This window comes from Podarcis liolepis, assembly GCF_965112155.1.
Source record: "Podarcis liolepis genome assembly, chromosome: 10".
Classification (NCBI taxonomy): domain Eukaryota; kingdom Metazoa; phylum Chordata; class Lepidosauria; order Squamata; family Lacertidae; genus Podarcis; species Podarcis liolepis.
In genome coordinates this window covers 50,374,308-50,389,106 of record NC_139562.1, presented here as the reverse complement: position 1 = coordinate 50,389,106, position 14,799 = coordinate 50,374,308, and the positions used below count along the sequence as shown (strand labels likewise).

Genomic DNA, 14,799 nt, shown 5'->3' with positions numbered 1-14,799 from the left:
TTCTTCTCTTTGTTTTACTCAGCATTTGCGCATTCCATCTCTCCTGCCATTAAGCACACATCTCCCCTGATATATTCCACCACCTCATCCAAAAAAAACCCCTCAGAACCAAGACTGATTTCCACACACACAGGCCTGGATATCATGGGGGTGAGCAAGTTTCAGTTGTTTGGTCCCATTCCTTTGCCTCAGAAATCTTCAGTGAGAACTGGTGCCAGTATGGGAAGACTTGCCAAGTGAGGTTTGGTGTCTTCAATGAGAGCTCTTGCCTAGTAGAGAAATAATAATAATAATAATAATAATAATAATAATAATAATAATAATTTTTTTAAAAGTATTTATACCCCACCTCCCCAGCCAAGACCGGGCTCAGGGCAGCTAACAACCAAGAATAAAAACAAATTGATTGAAATACAACTTTAAAAACACGATTAAAATACAACATTAAAATGCAGCCTCATCACAGGAGGAGGAAGGAAAAAAGAAAGAGGGGGAGGGAATCAAATTGATTCAAAGCCAAAGGCCAGGCGGAACAACTCTGTCTTACAGGCCCTGTGGAAAGAAATCAGATCCTGCAGGGCCCTGGTCTCATGAGACAGAGTGTTCCACCAGTGTTGAAAAGGCCCTGGCTCTGGTTGAGGCTAATCTAACTTCCTTAGGGCCTGGGACCTCTAGGGTGTTGCTATTTATGGACCTTAAGGTCCTCCGTGGGGCAAAGCAGGAGAGGCGGTCCCATAGGTACAAGGGTCCTAGGACAGGGAAAGACCAAGGGTGAGGGCAGAAGAAAAAGTAAACGTGGCTCCGTATAAGCACAGGGTTGCTGTTGTTCCTGATACTGGACTTGAATTAGATTTAATTGTAAGAATATTTTGCAAGCCATTTTAGAGCTTCCTGAGGCTGTAGAACAGGGTAAATAGGTAAATAGTAAATAAAATGACACTGAAGATTGGCTAGTGACTGTGTACTGCTTTTAATCTTCTTGAAAGATCCTGCATAGAGTGGTGGGACTAGCTCATGTCTTCTCAGTGGTAATAAATACTGCTGAATTAGAGTCAGTTCACCAAAATCCTATTAGCTTAATCAAAGGCACTTTTTCTCTTTCAGTTCTGCATTCTCCCACAAACCTTCATAATGTGGGTTAATTAGTGACATGAAGCATTGAGATTTGCACCCATAAAGAACAATTAATACGACATGTTCTGTGCTGAAATTGTTCATTTTGAACAAAGAAAGGAATCAACCGGTTATGCTGTAAAACATAGCTCTTGTTATTCAATCTTACTGCGTCACATTCACACCAATGCTTGCCAGTTAAGAGGCAGACCCTAACTCTGGAATGCATATTTACTCTGTTGCTCTTTTTACACCCCTCAGCAACAGGGTTGTTGTTTTTTAAAATGTACAATATTTTTCGCTCTATAGGACGCACTTTTGCACCTCCAAAAATGAAGGGGAAATGTGTGTGTGTCCTATGGAACGAATGCAGGCTTTTGCTGAAGCCTGGAGAGCGAGAGGGGTCGGTGCGCACCGACCCCTCTCGCTCTCCAGGCTTCAGGAAGTTATCCGCAAGCCTTTGGAGCGCAGCGGGAGTTCCCGCCGGGCTCCCAAGGCTTGCGGATAGCAGCCTGCAGCCCGAAACCCGGGGAGCGCAGCGCTGCGCACCCCGGCTTCGGGCAGCTATCCTCAAGCCCCCAGCCCGGCAAGCTCCAGGAGCGACGGCGGGGTTGCACGCAACCTTGCCATTGCTCCCGGACCCGTTCTGGAGGCTGGGGTTGGGGGAAGCTTGGGCTTACCCTGCCCCATCCCGCTGGCTAAAGAGGAAGCCAAGACAGCCAGCGGGATGGATCCCCCTGGATGTCTTGGCTTCTTTGCTCTTTGGGGCTGGGGGGGTGGAATCTTTTTTCCCCCTCTTTATTTCCCCCCCCCCCAAAAAAAAACTAGGTGCGCCCTATGGTCTGGTGCGCCCTATAGAGCGATACGGTAGTTGAAGTTAACAATGCCTTTTTAAAAGGCAGCTCCCTCAACCGCTGGTCATAGCATGTTTGTTAGGAAATTCAGGAAAACTGTATCTTGCCCAGCACAAGAAATAGAATCAGGGCTGGGATAACCCCTTTTTCCCCCTCTGAGGGCAGCATTCCCTCAGAGGTAATCTGTTGGGGACTGCATAGCAGTGATGGGCAGGGCAGAGCCAAACTGTGCAGGTCACTTTCCTTCATGCCCACCAACCTGCCAGGGAAGGGACAGCCCACTCTTTTCAGAGGTCAAGGCTGGCCACTTACCTGCAGGAGCTACCCCAATGACACACACACCGCCTTCCAATTGACCCTTTTTTCCTTTTTCCTCTCCTACCTTCCTGTGTTTCCAGTCTCCTCACCACCATTAAATTAGGACAAGGCCCACGTTTGGTCTTTGGGGCCCCAGGTTACCAACCCCTGCTCTATATTGTGATAGATGCCAGGCATGAAATTAGCATTACAGAGGAATCTTTTTTTCTGTGTATGGCTGCTGATGTTTGCACTGACCCACACTGCTCATTCCCTGGGAGAGACAATGTACAGCACACCTACTTTTAATCCCAAAGATTGACAGGTATTTAACAAATTGCCTCTGATGTATCAAGTTCAAGCTGAGCAATGGCTGTGGTTGGGCTAGGATCTATACAGCAGATTTCATCTGGACCTTCTCATTAATTGTTGACTTCAAAATGCAGTCACAGTATAGAATCAACAACTGTGAATCGAGACATCTGGAGGGAGAGAGTCTTATGTATGATAGACAACTGTGGGTCAGTGTGGGACAAGTCTCCAACAGGCTAATATCAAGGCTGAGCCCTAGAACTTACAGATATATATAAACCATTTATCATACACATAGAGTTTTCCTCATAGTGGAAAACAGGCCAAAGGCCATGTCTTAAGGCAAACTTTAGATTCTACCATTCTCATTTTAACTTTAACACTCTTGCTTGCTGAAAATTGGACAACATGGGAGAGAACATTAGAATTATAGCTCAGCTATAATATCAGCAAACACATGGGTATCTGTCAAGCACTCATTGAGAATCCTAATGACAGACACACTAAGGCATCAACGTAGTGGCTCAGAACTGGCCAGGTAGACCCTTCCGTCAACTTTTTGATTTCATTTTTAGTTTAGTTTACACTCCAACACACTTTAATTGCTTTTATTCTAACTGTTGTGACCTATTGGCATCAATTTATTCTAACAACTGTGCATAAAAGACTAGCTGGTAGGCTTGCGCTCTTGAAGGTAATAATGAGGCTTTATGTGTATGTCACTAATTCCCCTGCCTTGTCCATCATTGTCTGTCTAGGTAGAGGGAAAATAGCAATTACTAACAGTGTAGCCTCATAGAGTTTTGTTTCCTGTTATGGGTACCCTATATTTTCCCACATCGTGTTTTATTATTACTAGCCATTATGCTTAATTGTGTAATTACACCTCTTAAAGGAGAAAGCACATTTGCCTGGTGCTGTGTGCACTTAGATTTATTGTAAATAGACTATGCGCACTTTGGATAAAAATTGTGTAAGGGAAATGGGACAAAATGACTTTACTATTTAGTTGTGGTGGGCCGAGTGGGAGAAAACATGCCCCTCTTCACTGCTCTGACACATAATGCGGTTAGCATTAGAGGTGAAATAAATAGGTGCAGTTAATGGAGGGTGAGTTAAAAGGGATCCACAAAAATGTTTGACATAATGGCCAAAGAAGGCAGACCATTTTGTTTTAACTATATGGGAGACTAGAGTTTAACTAGATGTTTTCCGTGGGAAAATACAGTGACACATATAATCCCCTTACTGGTATATTCGAAATGGAGAACCTCTATTAGCAATTTTCTACAAAATCATTAGGAGTGCAGCAGATGAGAGCAAGAGATACTGTGTGTGTGTGTGTGTGTGTGTGTGTGTGTGTGTGTAAAAAACACATTATCTGGACTGGCAACCACCAGTGACAAATACATCCTTTACAAATTTGGCAGGCAAACTACCTTATTGGGCCCTCAGCCTATGACACCCGAGTCAGCTATACAGAATTACTGCCAACTGCATGCCACAATTATAGCTAGCATTTGAAATAGACGTGCTTCTTAGCAGAGCACACCATGGTGCCAGTTTCTACTAGTACACAGCCAGTGTGAACACAAATATCTGTTATAATAGCACCCAAGGTACAAATAGTATTCCCATCACTGTGGATGGCATTCCTAGTATAATTTGAAATTCATCAATAGGGATAAGGTGGTGGTAATCCACCAGGGTCAATTTCTGTTAAGGGTTGTTGATGATGTTGTTTGGCTGGTACAGGTTATTACAAACCTTTCTTGGCTTTTATTCTGCCAGTGCAATACAGACACACACATGTATGTATCTCGGGTTACATATGCTTCAGGTTACAGACTCCACTAACCCAGAAATAGTACCTCGGGTTAAGAACTTTGCTTCAGGATGAGAACAGAAATTGCACGGTGGCAGCAGTGGAAGGCCCCATTAGCTAAAGTGGTACCTCAGGTTAAGAACAGACCTCCAGAATGAATTAAGTTCTTAACCCGAGGTACCACTGTATATGTAAATGTATATATATTTGGCAGCTGGATATGCAGTCTTGCAAAAGCTAAGTGGAGAGAGGACTATACAGACCATGAACATGCATTGAATGCACATCCAAGTTCAAATATCTGCTAGCACAGTTTTCTTCTCAGTGAAAAATGTATGCCCTGTATGTTCCCAGAGTGGTTGACAGAGTAGAAAACAAATGTTTATACAGTGGTACCCCGCAAGACGAATGCCTCGCAAGACGGAAAACCCGCAAGACGAAAGGGTTTTCTGTTTTGGAGGCGCTTCGCAAGACGAATTTCCCTATGGGCTTGCTTCGCAAGACGAAAGCCCATAGGGAAATCTCCGGGGACCTGTTTTAAATTGCTGGCGGTCGGGAGCAAAGACTTTCGCCCACAGCCGGCCTTCAGAAGAGGTCCTGGACCTTTTCTGAAGGCCGGCGGGGGGCAAAAGTCTTTGCTCCCCCCCGCCTGCCTTCCCGGGACAGCGGAGACTTCTCTGCTGTCCCGGGGAGATTTTAAAATGCTGGCGGGCGGGAGCGAAGCGTTCGCTGCCAACCCCCAGCATTTTAAAATCTCCCCGGGACAGCGGAGGCTTCGCTCCCGCCCGCCAGCATTTTAAAATCACCCCGGGACAGCAGGGGCTTTTAAAATGCTGGCGGTCGGCAGCAAAGCCCTCCTGTCCCCGGAGCTTGTGGGGCGGGAGGTGGGAAGAAGGGCTTCCTTCTGAAGGCTGGCAGTGGGAAGAAAAGCCCTTGTCCCCCCCCCCCCAGCCTTCAGAAGAGGTCGGGGGACAGACTGTCCCCGGACCTGGTCTGAAGGCGGTTTCCCTAGGAACGCATTAATTGATTTTCAATGCATTCCTATGGGAAACCGTGCTTCGCAAGACGAAAAACTCGCAAGAAGAAAAAACTTGCGGAACGAATTAATTTCGTCTTGCGAGGCACCACTGTATATGTTATTATAATAAAACACAGCAACCAGTGCTATTTTTCTAGAAAAAGAGGTACCAGAACTCACCATGAACACCTTCCTCTTTCTCTTAGAATGGCAATGGCACTCACCTGAGAGGTGCCCAGCAAGTTCTGGTTGGGGAAAAAGCCCTGATAGTAACTAACACAGAAAATACTATCCACCTACACTATTCTATGCTGGTGTCGTCCCCCCCCCCCCACAAACCCCACTGGCCTTGTTAACTGTTGTATTACTGTACAGCAGGCTGCTGAGATGTTTGGAACTTGCAGAAGAAGCTCTGTTGCAGATTGCAGATGCTGGGGTATATAAAGCAAAAGGTAGCCTGTTAAGTAACCTAATCCTGAGCTGTATAGGCCTTATTTGTTAGCACCAACACTTTGGACTAGGCCCTGTAGCAAGTTGGCAGCATTAAAGGAGGCCATGGAGCAGGGCTGGTGAGAGCTTTGGCCTGGGAAGAGGGAGTGTGGTTTTAGGAGTGGTTTGGAGAAGTGGTCTGAAGGGCTGCATTCAAGACATGTTGATAGAAATGTACATGTCAATCAGTTGAGGGGCTTTTTGGTCATCGTAGCAACTCTTTAACTTAGATCGCTATTATTCACATGATATACAGAAAGAAGAACAAAGGCTAAGACAATGTGATTTGTCTGAGGTCACATCAGTAAATCCATAACTGAGCCAAGGTTTGAATGCAGTTGTTCCTGTTCCAAATTCAAAACTCACTCTCTCTCCCATTTGCACAGGAGCATGTTCATTTCCACAAGTATGCAGGTGCTGCCAGCAGTGTAATAATAAATTTATTCATTTGTACCCCACCCATCTGAATGGGTTGCCCCGGGCACTAGCATTTATAAAAACACAATAAAACATTTTTTAAAAAAATTCACTATACAGGGCTGCCTTCAGATGTCTTCAGAAAGTTGTGTAATTGTTTACCTGTTTGACATCTGATGGGAGGGTGTTCCACAGGGTGGGCGTGACTACAGAGAAGAGAACTTGATTTAAGATATTTAATTTAATACCTGTGATAAAGATTAATTGTGGGCCGTTTTGATTTTATAGCCCAAAAAGCACGAAGAGGAAGACGGCACAACAGATACTGCTACCTCATCATCTAACAACAACGAGAAAGACAGTGGAGTGGGCCCCACCGACGAAAGCCAGCGCAACGACGAGAGCTCAGAGCAAGAAAATGCACCAGAAGAGCAGAAGAAGCCGACCCCAGAGACCCAGCAGGAACCGAGGCAGAGCCCGGACACTCTGGGAAGCCTCGAGCTCCAGTGCAACAAGAGCGTAGTGTCTGGGGAATACATTGAGTCTGATTTTGTTGGTGACCAGGAGGAGGACTGCGAAAGGTTTCGCCAGCTGCTGGAACTCAAGTGTAAGATCCGAAAGCACGGCGAGTATGACTTGTATTACTCAAGCAGTACCATAGAGTGCAACCGAAGGAAAAAGGACGGGGTGGAGCATGAGCTGCAGCTGCTCAATGAGGAACTGAGGAACATTGAGCTCGAGTGTCAGAGCATCATGCAGGCTCACCGGCTTCAAAAAGTGAAAGACCAGTACGGAGACATTTGGGCACTGCAGGGTGGTACGTTCAGGAATTATAACACCAGTATAGACCTTCCAGGGGGGAAACTGGACGACATCATCGAGCACCCAGAGAAATCGGACAAAGACAGTTCCAGCGCTTACAACACAGCAGAGAGCTGCAGAAGCACTCCGTTGAACGTGGAGCGATCCCCTGACAGTTCTCTCCAGCGGATGATTAGCATCACCAATAGGAAAAACCTCAGGAGTACCATTGTGGCTAACCAGTTGTCTTCGAGGCAGAGTGGCAGGGAGACAACGCCAAACAAAACCAAAGCTGCTGAACAAAACAGTTCTGTCGAGGAGAAGGAAACGGTTTCAGAAAGTAGCAAATCGACAGAGCAAGAAAGGCAGAGCCCTGAGCAGATTCCTTATTTGTCCCCATATCATGGCTCCTCATACAGGTATGGGAATATCCCTGCACACGCTAAGCATTATCAAAGCTATATGCAGCTGATACAACAGAAATCTGCTGTGGAATACGCCCAGAGCCAGCTCAGCCTAGTGAACATGTGCAAAGATTCGCAGAAGTGTACGGAGCCCAAGATGGAGTGGAAAGTGAAAATAAGGAGCGACGGGACGAGGTATATCACCAAAAGACCTGTAAGAGACAGAATCCTGAAGGAACGTGCCTTAAAGATTAAAGAGGAGCGCAGCGGGATGACGACGGATGATGATACAATGAGCGAAATGAAGATGGGTCGTTACTGGAGCAAAGAGGAACGGAAGCAGCACCTGGTGCGAGCCAAGGAGCAGAGGCGGCGGCGGGAATACATGATGCGTAGCAGACTAGAGTGTCTTAAAGAGAGCCCTCAAAGCAGCAGTGAGGGCAAAAAGGAAATTAACATCATTGAACTCAGTCACAAAAAGATGATGAAAAAGAGGAACAAGAAGATCTTGGACAACTGGATGACTATCCAGGAACTTATGACACATGGTGCTAAATCTCCGGACGACACAAAAGTACACAATGCTTTTTTATCAGTTACTACAGTATGAATATGTCTATTCTGGAAAAAAAAAGTCTACTACCAGTTTCGGTAGAGTACAATTGCCTCGTTCAAAGTGGCATTTTTTATATATTTTGTGACTGTTTATAGTTTGATCTTTTTTGTAAGCAAATTACTTGGTAAATTTACATTTGGTTTTTCATACAATAGTATTTTCGTTAACTGGTAATTTTGCAGTCTTTCTTTACTCTGCAATATATTCATAATATTGATTTCTATTTTAAGGAAAAAGCAAAACTTAAAAAGGAGGAACTGATTACTTTCGTATCCAATTTTATGTACTGGAAGTTAAAAACCGGGTCTTTTCCTCTAGATTTCTTTTTTAATACTTTACTAAAACTACAATGCCAAAACAAAATCCTTTCTACCTTACTCTTGCTTTTTGGCAGTTTAAATTTTTTAACATTGTATGTTCTGTCTGTTTCTAAACCACATGCCACATCTCCTCATGAAGCTCAAGAACTGCATTTTATCCAACAGCACATTGTACAGTAATTTTTAAATTGCAATTGTCTTTGTCCAAGTAAAGTGTTGGTAAGAAACTCTTCAGTGATATGTTAATGGCATTGGTTGTGTAGCTAGGTGATATGTGGTATTTGTGAAGACTGAAGAGAAATAAATTATTTCTTATCTTTAAGAAAAATGATCAAGGGCTCCTTTGATTTTAATTTAAATTCCACTTGCATACGTGATATTTGAGAACTCTGCTTAAAATGTCAAATATGTGAACTAGTTTATGAGCATTCCTATGAATGCTTATTTACTCTCTTCTAGTTTTCAGCAGATTTTCTATAATATTGCTGGGTTGGGCAGATTATTTTAAGGCAGGAGCCCCAGTAGTTAGTTTCGCATCAGAAAAAGGGTCAGTTGTTGCTTCTGGTGATTGTGGACTCGGTACTCAACCTACAGTTGTTGTGTGGTATATGAAACAGTGCATATAGTTTGTCTAGGCCTGAAAATCCTTAATTTATTAATGAAAAAAATGAGAAGTGAGGTAGGAGTGCTAAAGCATAATAAAATAATGCAATTCTGCTATCATTATTGGCAGACTTAATATTCAGCCTGTACAAGTAATGAGCCCAAAGCAATCAGAAAATGAAGGCAATAACTGTAGCAAACTTTTATCACACCAGGCAAAACTTCATTCTGCAATGTTGGTGGATAATAAATAGTCATAAATATGTAATTGAGATATGTTTGGGAAAATAACGTGATATGCTTTCCAGTTGAATAACATTTTTTTTGCCCCTTCTATCCCTTCCTGGAAGAAAATTGGTTTTCGGTTGCAAAAAAGCACTTTTATTTTTCCCTGTGAGATCAATGGAAACATGAAATGTGTCATGTCTTTTTCTCTTTTAACAGGTTTTCATGCTAAAAATGCTGTGTTCAGCATTAAAAGTCGACACCAGTTGCTTGGGAAAAGATTGCCTTGAAACAAACTGCACAAGACATGTCAGTTCTCTGGTCTACTGTTAAAGAATTACTAATGTCTTAAGATCAAAACAAAACAAAGCAAAAAGAATATAAAATATTGAGGCAGCACTTCTTTTACTTCTAAGCCATCTTTCTGATTTCAAGTTTAACTCAAAGGCATCTAAGTCCATGCTTTTTTTAAAAAAAAAGAAAAAGAAAATGAAAAATGCACATTAAACGTGCAACTTACCTGCTTAGCCACCTGCCGCCACGTTAAACCACCTGCTAGACGTAGGATGGAATCCTACTAAGAAAGTAAGCCAAGCCTGCTGAATCAGGCCAGTGGCCCATCTAGTCCAGTATTATGTTCTCACAGTGGCCAACCAGATGCAAGCACCTCGACCACACCTTGCCTACTTGCAACTCCCAACAACTGGCACTCAGAGGCTCTGTGAGTGGAAGTAGAACCTAGTCATTGTGCCTACTAGCCCCTGATAGCCTTGTCCTCCATCAATTTGTCTAATCTTCTTTTAGAGCCATCCAAGTTGATGGCCCTCACTGCCTCCTGTTGGAGCGAGTTCCATATTAAATATGTGTGGCGTGAATAAGTACTTTTTTATTTGTCCTGAATCTTCCAACATTCAGCTTTGTTGGATCCACTTTCTACATGCCGTGCATAATCTTATAAACCTCTATCCTGTCACCTCTCCCTTGCCTTTTCTCTAAACCTGGGTTTCCCAAACTTGGGTCTCCAGCTGTTGTTGGACTACAACTCCCAGCATCCTTAGCTAGGGGGGCCAGTGGTCAGCGATGATGGGCGTTGTAGTCCAAAAACAGCTGGAGACCCCAAGTTTGCGAAACCCTGCTCTAAACTAAAAAGTCCCAAATGCTGTAAACTTTCCTCATTTACTCCATCCCCTTGATCATTTTGGTTGTGTTTTCAATATACCTTTTTAGGTGGTTCAATTAGAACTGCACACAGTATTTCAAGTACAGTTGCACCATAGTTTTGTGTAATGGCAATATGATAGGAGCAGTTTATTTTCAATTCCTGTCCTAATGATCCCATGCAGGAAAGTTTCCTTTTCCCACAGCTGCTGCTCTCCTATGTACATGGGAGTAAGCCCATTCAGTGAGACTTAAAGTATGCATAGACATGTATAGGATTGTACTGGAAAATTCACCAGAAACTTTTTTTCTACTAAGAACTAGCAATCTGAGATACTTTTACTGGTGTGTTTTTACTTGTCAACATTTATGTGGGGAAAACAACTGCCTTGCACAGACAAAAGGCATTTTTCATGCAGGAATCTTCATGCCAATATTTTCCTTACACTTTGTATTTTTGTTGGGGTTTTACCTTCCAGCTGGCTATCATGAACACGTATATGTTAAGTAGTTCTCTGCAATGTAGGTTTTATTGGTCTGCTTCAGTTCTAATCTATTTAATGTTGATTGTTGTTTTATAAAAAAAAATGCAACATAAAATTTGGGCTATAGCAAAAGAAGGCAGTTGCTTTGAGCCCCTCATGCTAGGAAGGGGTCTTATTAATATCTCTTAGATGAAGACTAGTGATTGCCAAGTTAAAAGCTCTTCATTTTGTGTAGTTAACAAAAAACAGATTTTTATTTCTCATTTGAGGAATATTATATTTTCAGCAATTAAGGGGGTTGGGGTTTTTTTTAGTAAAAAATATATATTAAAAATCCCTGTTCAGAGACCCCAAACTCTTGCCAAAGAGCAAAGAAACATGCAGACACAGCATGTTTCAGGCTCCATCTGGATGAAATGAAAGTACCTGATTAATAACTGTCTGAAGTTGCAGACTTAGGCCATGGAGGCCGCTTCTTAGTATTGCTCTCCGGTTTCTGTTTCTAAAGATGTAGGACTAGCTCTGTTGAGAGACCAGCTGCCTTTGGGTCTCCCTCGACTGTCACCTAGCTGCAGCCATTCCATCAGGCTATACGAACAGCTCTGCCACCAGGCGAAATGAGACATGTGCTTCAGGCAGCAGCTGATGGTGGGCAGCATACAAACACACATCTGTTTGCCCTTAGAGCTATATGTAAGCCACTGGCCTGTTGTGCACCTCTCAAACTAGCCCTGCACTGGATAATTATACCTTGTTGCCAGGGTAGAAGTAAGATTCAACAGCCAACTCAGTGGGCTTCTGTACATGGAATTGGGGAGAGCAGGAAACTTGTTCTTTGCTTCACGCCACAAAATGTCTTGGGCCAGCTTAAGAGAGGCTATGCAAACTGTTCCTGTTCCATTATTATAAGAACAGCTGGTGCCTGAGTGCATTTTTATCTCTGCTTGCATTTTCTCTTCCTGTGCCCGGCTGCATACATATTATACATTGAAAGCACAAGAATTCTGGGAACTGTAGTTTATCCCCCATATAGCTACAATTCCATCAACAAACCAATTCCCAAGATTCTTTGGAGGGATTCGTGTGCTTTTAAATGTATGGTGTGTACACAGCCCTTTCCCCCCACTTTGTTTGCTTTTTGTCATGTCTTTTAGATTGTAAACCTGACTTTTTTTAATTGATCTGAAAGCTGTTCTGGGAGTCTTTGGGACTGCAGAGCATGGTAAAGAAGTGTATCTACTTACTATTCTTATTATTAATAGCACATTTAGTAACCTTTGCTTACAGTAAAGCTAAAATAATTGGACCCAGAATTTTAAAATTTGCCATACTTCAGACTGAAGCCTTAAATTTATGCTGTGAGAAAAAAGTATTATGGGGATTAGATCTCCATATTTTAAAGCTAAACTACATGTTTTAAAGCCGTTTATGCATCCTGCAGATATGACTAGCGTGGCTGGGGCAGTGCAAATTGCCATCTGCATGTTCAGACCTTGCCCATTATATCTAACAACTTATAGTCAAAGAAGACTAGTAAAATAGGCCCATGAGATTGCGAATGGCTTCCTATAAGCATCACTTAGCATGTATGTGATAAATTATCAGGATCCAGTCTAGTCTGGCTTTCAGAAACTGCATTGCTTTTGTGGTGGATGACCTGCCATGGACAACAGACAAGGGAGAGCACATCTCTTCTGGTGCTCTCATCAGCGATATTCAGTGCCAGTCTCAGAATGCACTAGGGCACCAGCTGAGAATAGGAGGCACTAACTCCACTAATACCTGCAAAGTCAACCTAACACATTTTGCTGCCTAAGGCATGTTAACACAGGGTGCTAGAGACACTTATATTTGGGGACTCTCTGTGAAACCACCACCCACCAACATACATAAAAACATAATAAAACATTAAACATTTTTTTAAAAAACTTCCCTATACAGGGCTGCCTTCATATGTCTTCTAAAGGTTGTAAGGTTACTTATCTCCTTGGCTCGGGGGTCACCTAACTCCATACCCTCCAACATTTTTCCAGTCAAAATAGGGATGCCCTAAAGAAAAGTCATGGGACGCGGGTGGCGCAGTGGTCTAAACCACAGAGCCTAGGACTTGCTGATCAGAAGGTCAGTGGTTTGAATCCCCACGACGGCGTGAGCTCCCATTGCTCGGTCCCTGCTCCTGCCAACCTAGCAGTTTGAAAGCATGTCAAAGTGCAAGTAGATCAATAGGTACCACTCCGGCGTGAAGGTAAACAGCATTTCCGTGTGCTGCTCTGGTTTGCCAGAAGCGGCTTAGTCATGCTGGCCACATGACTGTACGCTGGCTCCCTCTGCCAATAAAGCGAGATGAGCACCGCAACCCTAGAGTCGGCCACAACTGGACCTAATGGTCAGGGGTCCCTTTACCTTTACCTTTAAGGAAAAGCCAGGCACTGTGGGAACAAATCAAGAAACCAGGACAGCTTCTGTAAATCCAGGACTGTCCCTGGGAAATAGGGACACTTGGAGGGTCTGTGATAGGTGGCCACACCAACTGCAGCCTGATGACAGAACAGCAGGCAGACAAGCAAGCAAGTGGCATAGGTGGCAGGACCAGACATGCAGCAGAGGAATCGCCAGGGCAGGCCACAACAGCCCCCCAGAAACCATACTGCTCAGTCGCTGCTGTGTTATCAGGGCTTCCATTTTCATCTCAGCAGCATTGCAGGCTGAGGAGTAAGAAAGTGCAAAGCAGGATGGGGCTGGTGAGCAACATGAGCAGAGGCTGCAGCGCCTAGTAGTTAAATAAAGCTGTGGCTCGTGTAAAACCCCCCAACATGTTTCTTGTGTCTTTATTCCAGGGGCACCCAGGGGCAAACTCTACTTATCCCTATGAATCTTTATCGGGCCTAGGCAGAGCCAACACTTAAGAACCTGCAAGTATTATTTAACCATGCAGACTTTGCAGTCCTTTCATTTTGCTGCCTCTGCTTGCCAGCAACTGGATCTTTTGTCTTAATTCAGGCAGAGATAACCACCCAGCAGTGAAGGCTGAAGCTCAGACTTGCTTTGCAAATACTTTTCAAAAGACACGTTCAGTGCTAGCAGCAAGGCTGGCTGTGCTGACAACTTTAAAAGGTGGGGAGAACTTTAATCAGTGGGGTGAATTTTAAGAAATGCCCATCCCTACAGTAGATTGAAAAGAAAATATAAACAAAATGGAATATTTAAAATTGCATAATAGAAATGGAAAAAGAGCCATGGATTTAACTGCTGGACTTCCTTGATGTATGTGGAAAGAACAAAATGAACTTAGGCATTGGGAATATCATAGAATTCAAAATCTCCTGCTTCTTTTTTCCTTTTTTTGCACTTCAAAGAAATCCATATTTTTTAGCTTATTTAACCCCTCTGGCAAGATCTGCAATGCATAAATATTTTGACAGCATGCAAAGTATCTTCTTAATGTCATATAGATGCTATGGCAGTGAGCAGTTTGGGCTAAATAAATATTCATGTTGGCAAAAATTCCCTCAGCCTCCCGAACAAGACCCTGGTATCAAGAATTCGAAAAAGAGAGTTGGCTTTAGTTCCCTTACGTTCTTTTCAGGTTTACTACTTGGCTGCCTAGACAGAGTCAAGAAATGCCCCCTTAGAAGATTTGGTTGAGGTTCAGGTGTAGGAAATTAAAATGAGAGCTCCTCCAACTCGACAGTTTAATTTACTTCTCTTAAGCTCTTTAATACCAAACTTATCAGTTCTCTCTGTTAGGCATTAACTTGTTAAATGAGTCTTAATTATACATAAGCAGATGGAGGTTTGAATTAAAATTACCTTACACTTGAGTGGCTTTAGTTCATTATAACATATCTCCCTTTTAATCATT

At 43.2% G+C, this 14,799-nt stretch overlaps 2 protein-coding genes across 3 annotated transcripts in view; one reads left to right on the top strand and one right to left on the bottom strand.

Moving 5' to 3' along the window:
* PDZRN4 (PDZ domain containing ring finger 4) overlaps positions 1–8,794 on the top strand; it is a 226,794-nt gene extending 218,000 nt beyond the window's left edge. For both annotated transcript variants that reach the window (XM_083463388.1, XM_083463389.1), the window contains one exon: positions 6,614–8,794. In XM_083463388.1, coding sequence (XP_083319514.1) covers positions 6,614–8,140 — 1,527 coding nt within the window. In that variant the 3' untranslated portion in view covers positions 8,141–8,794. The remainder of the gene's footprint in view (positions 1–6,613) is intronic.
* LOC310687912 (uncharacterized protein) overlaps positions 245–14,799 on the bottom strand; it is a 110,112-nt gene continuing 95,557 nt past the window's right edge. The window contains exon 5 of the mRNA XM_083463862.1: positions 245–269. The gene's annotated coding sequence lies outside the window, so the exon portion shown is untranslated. The remainder of the gene's footprint in view (positions 270–14,799) is intronic.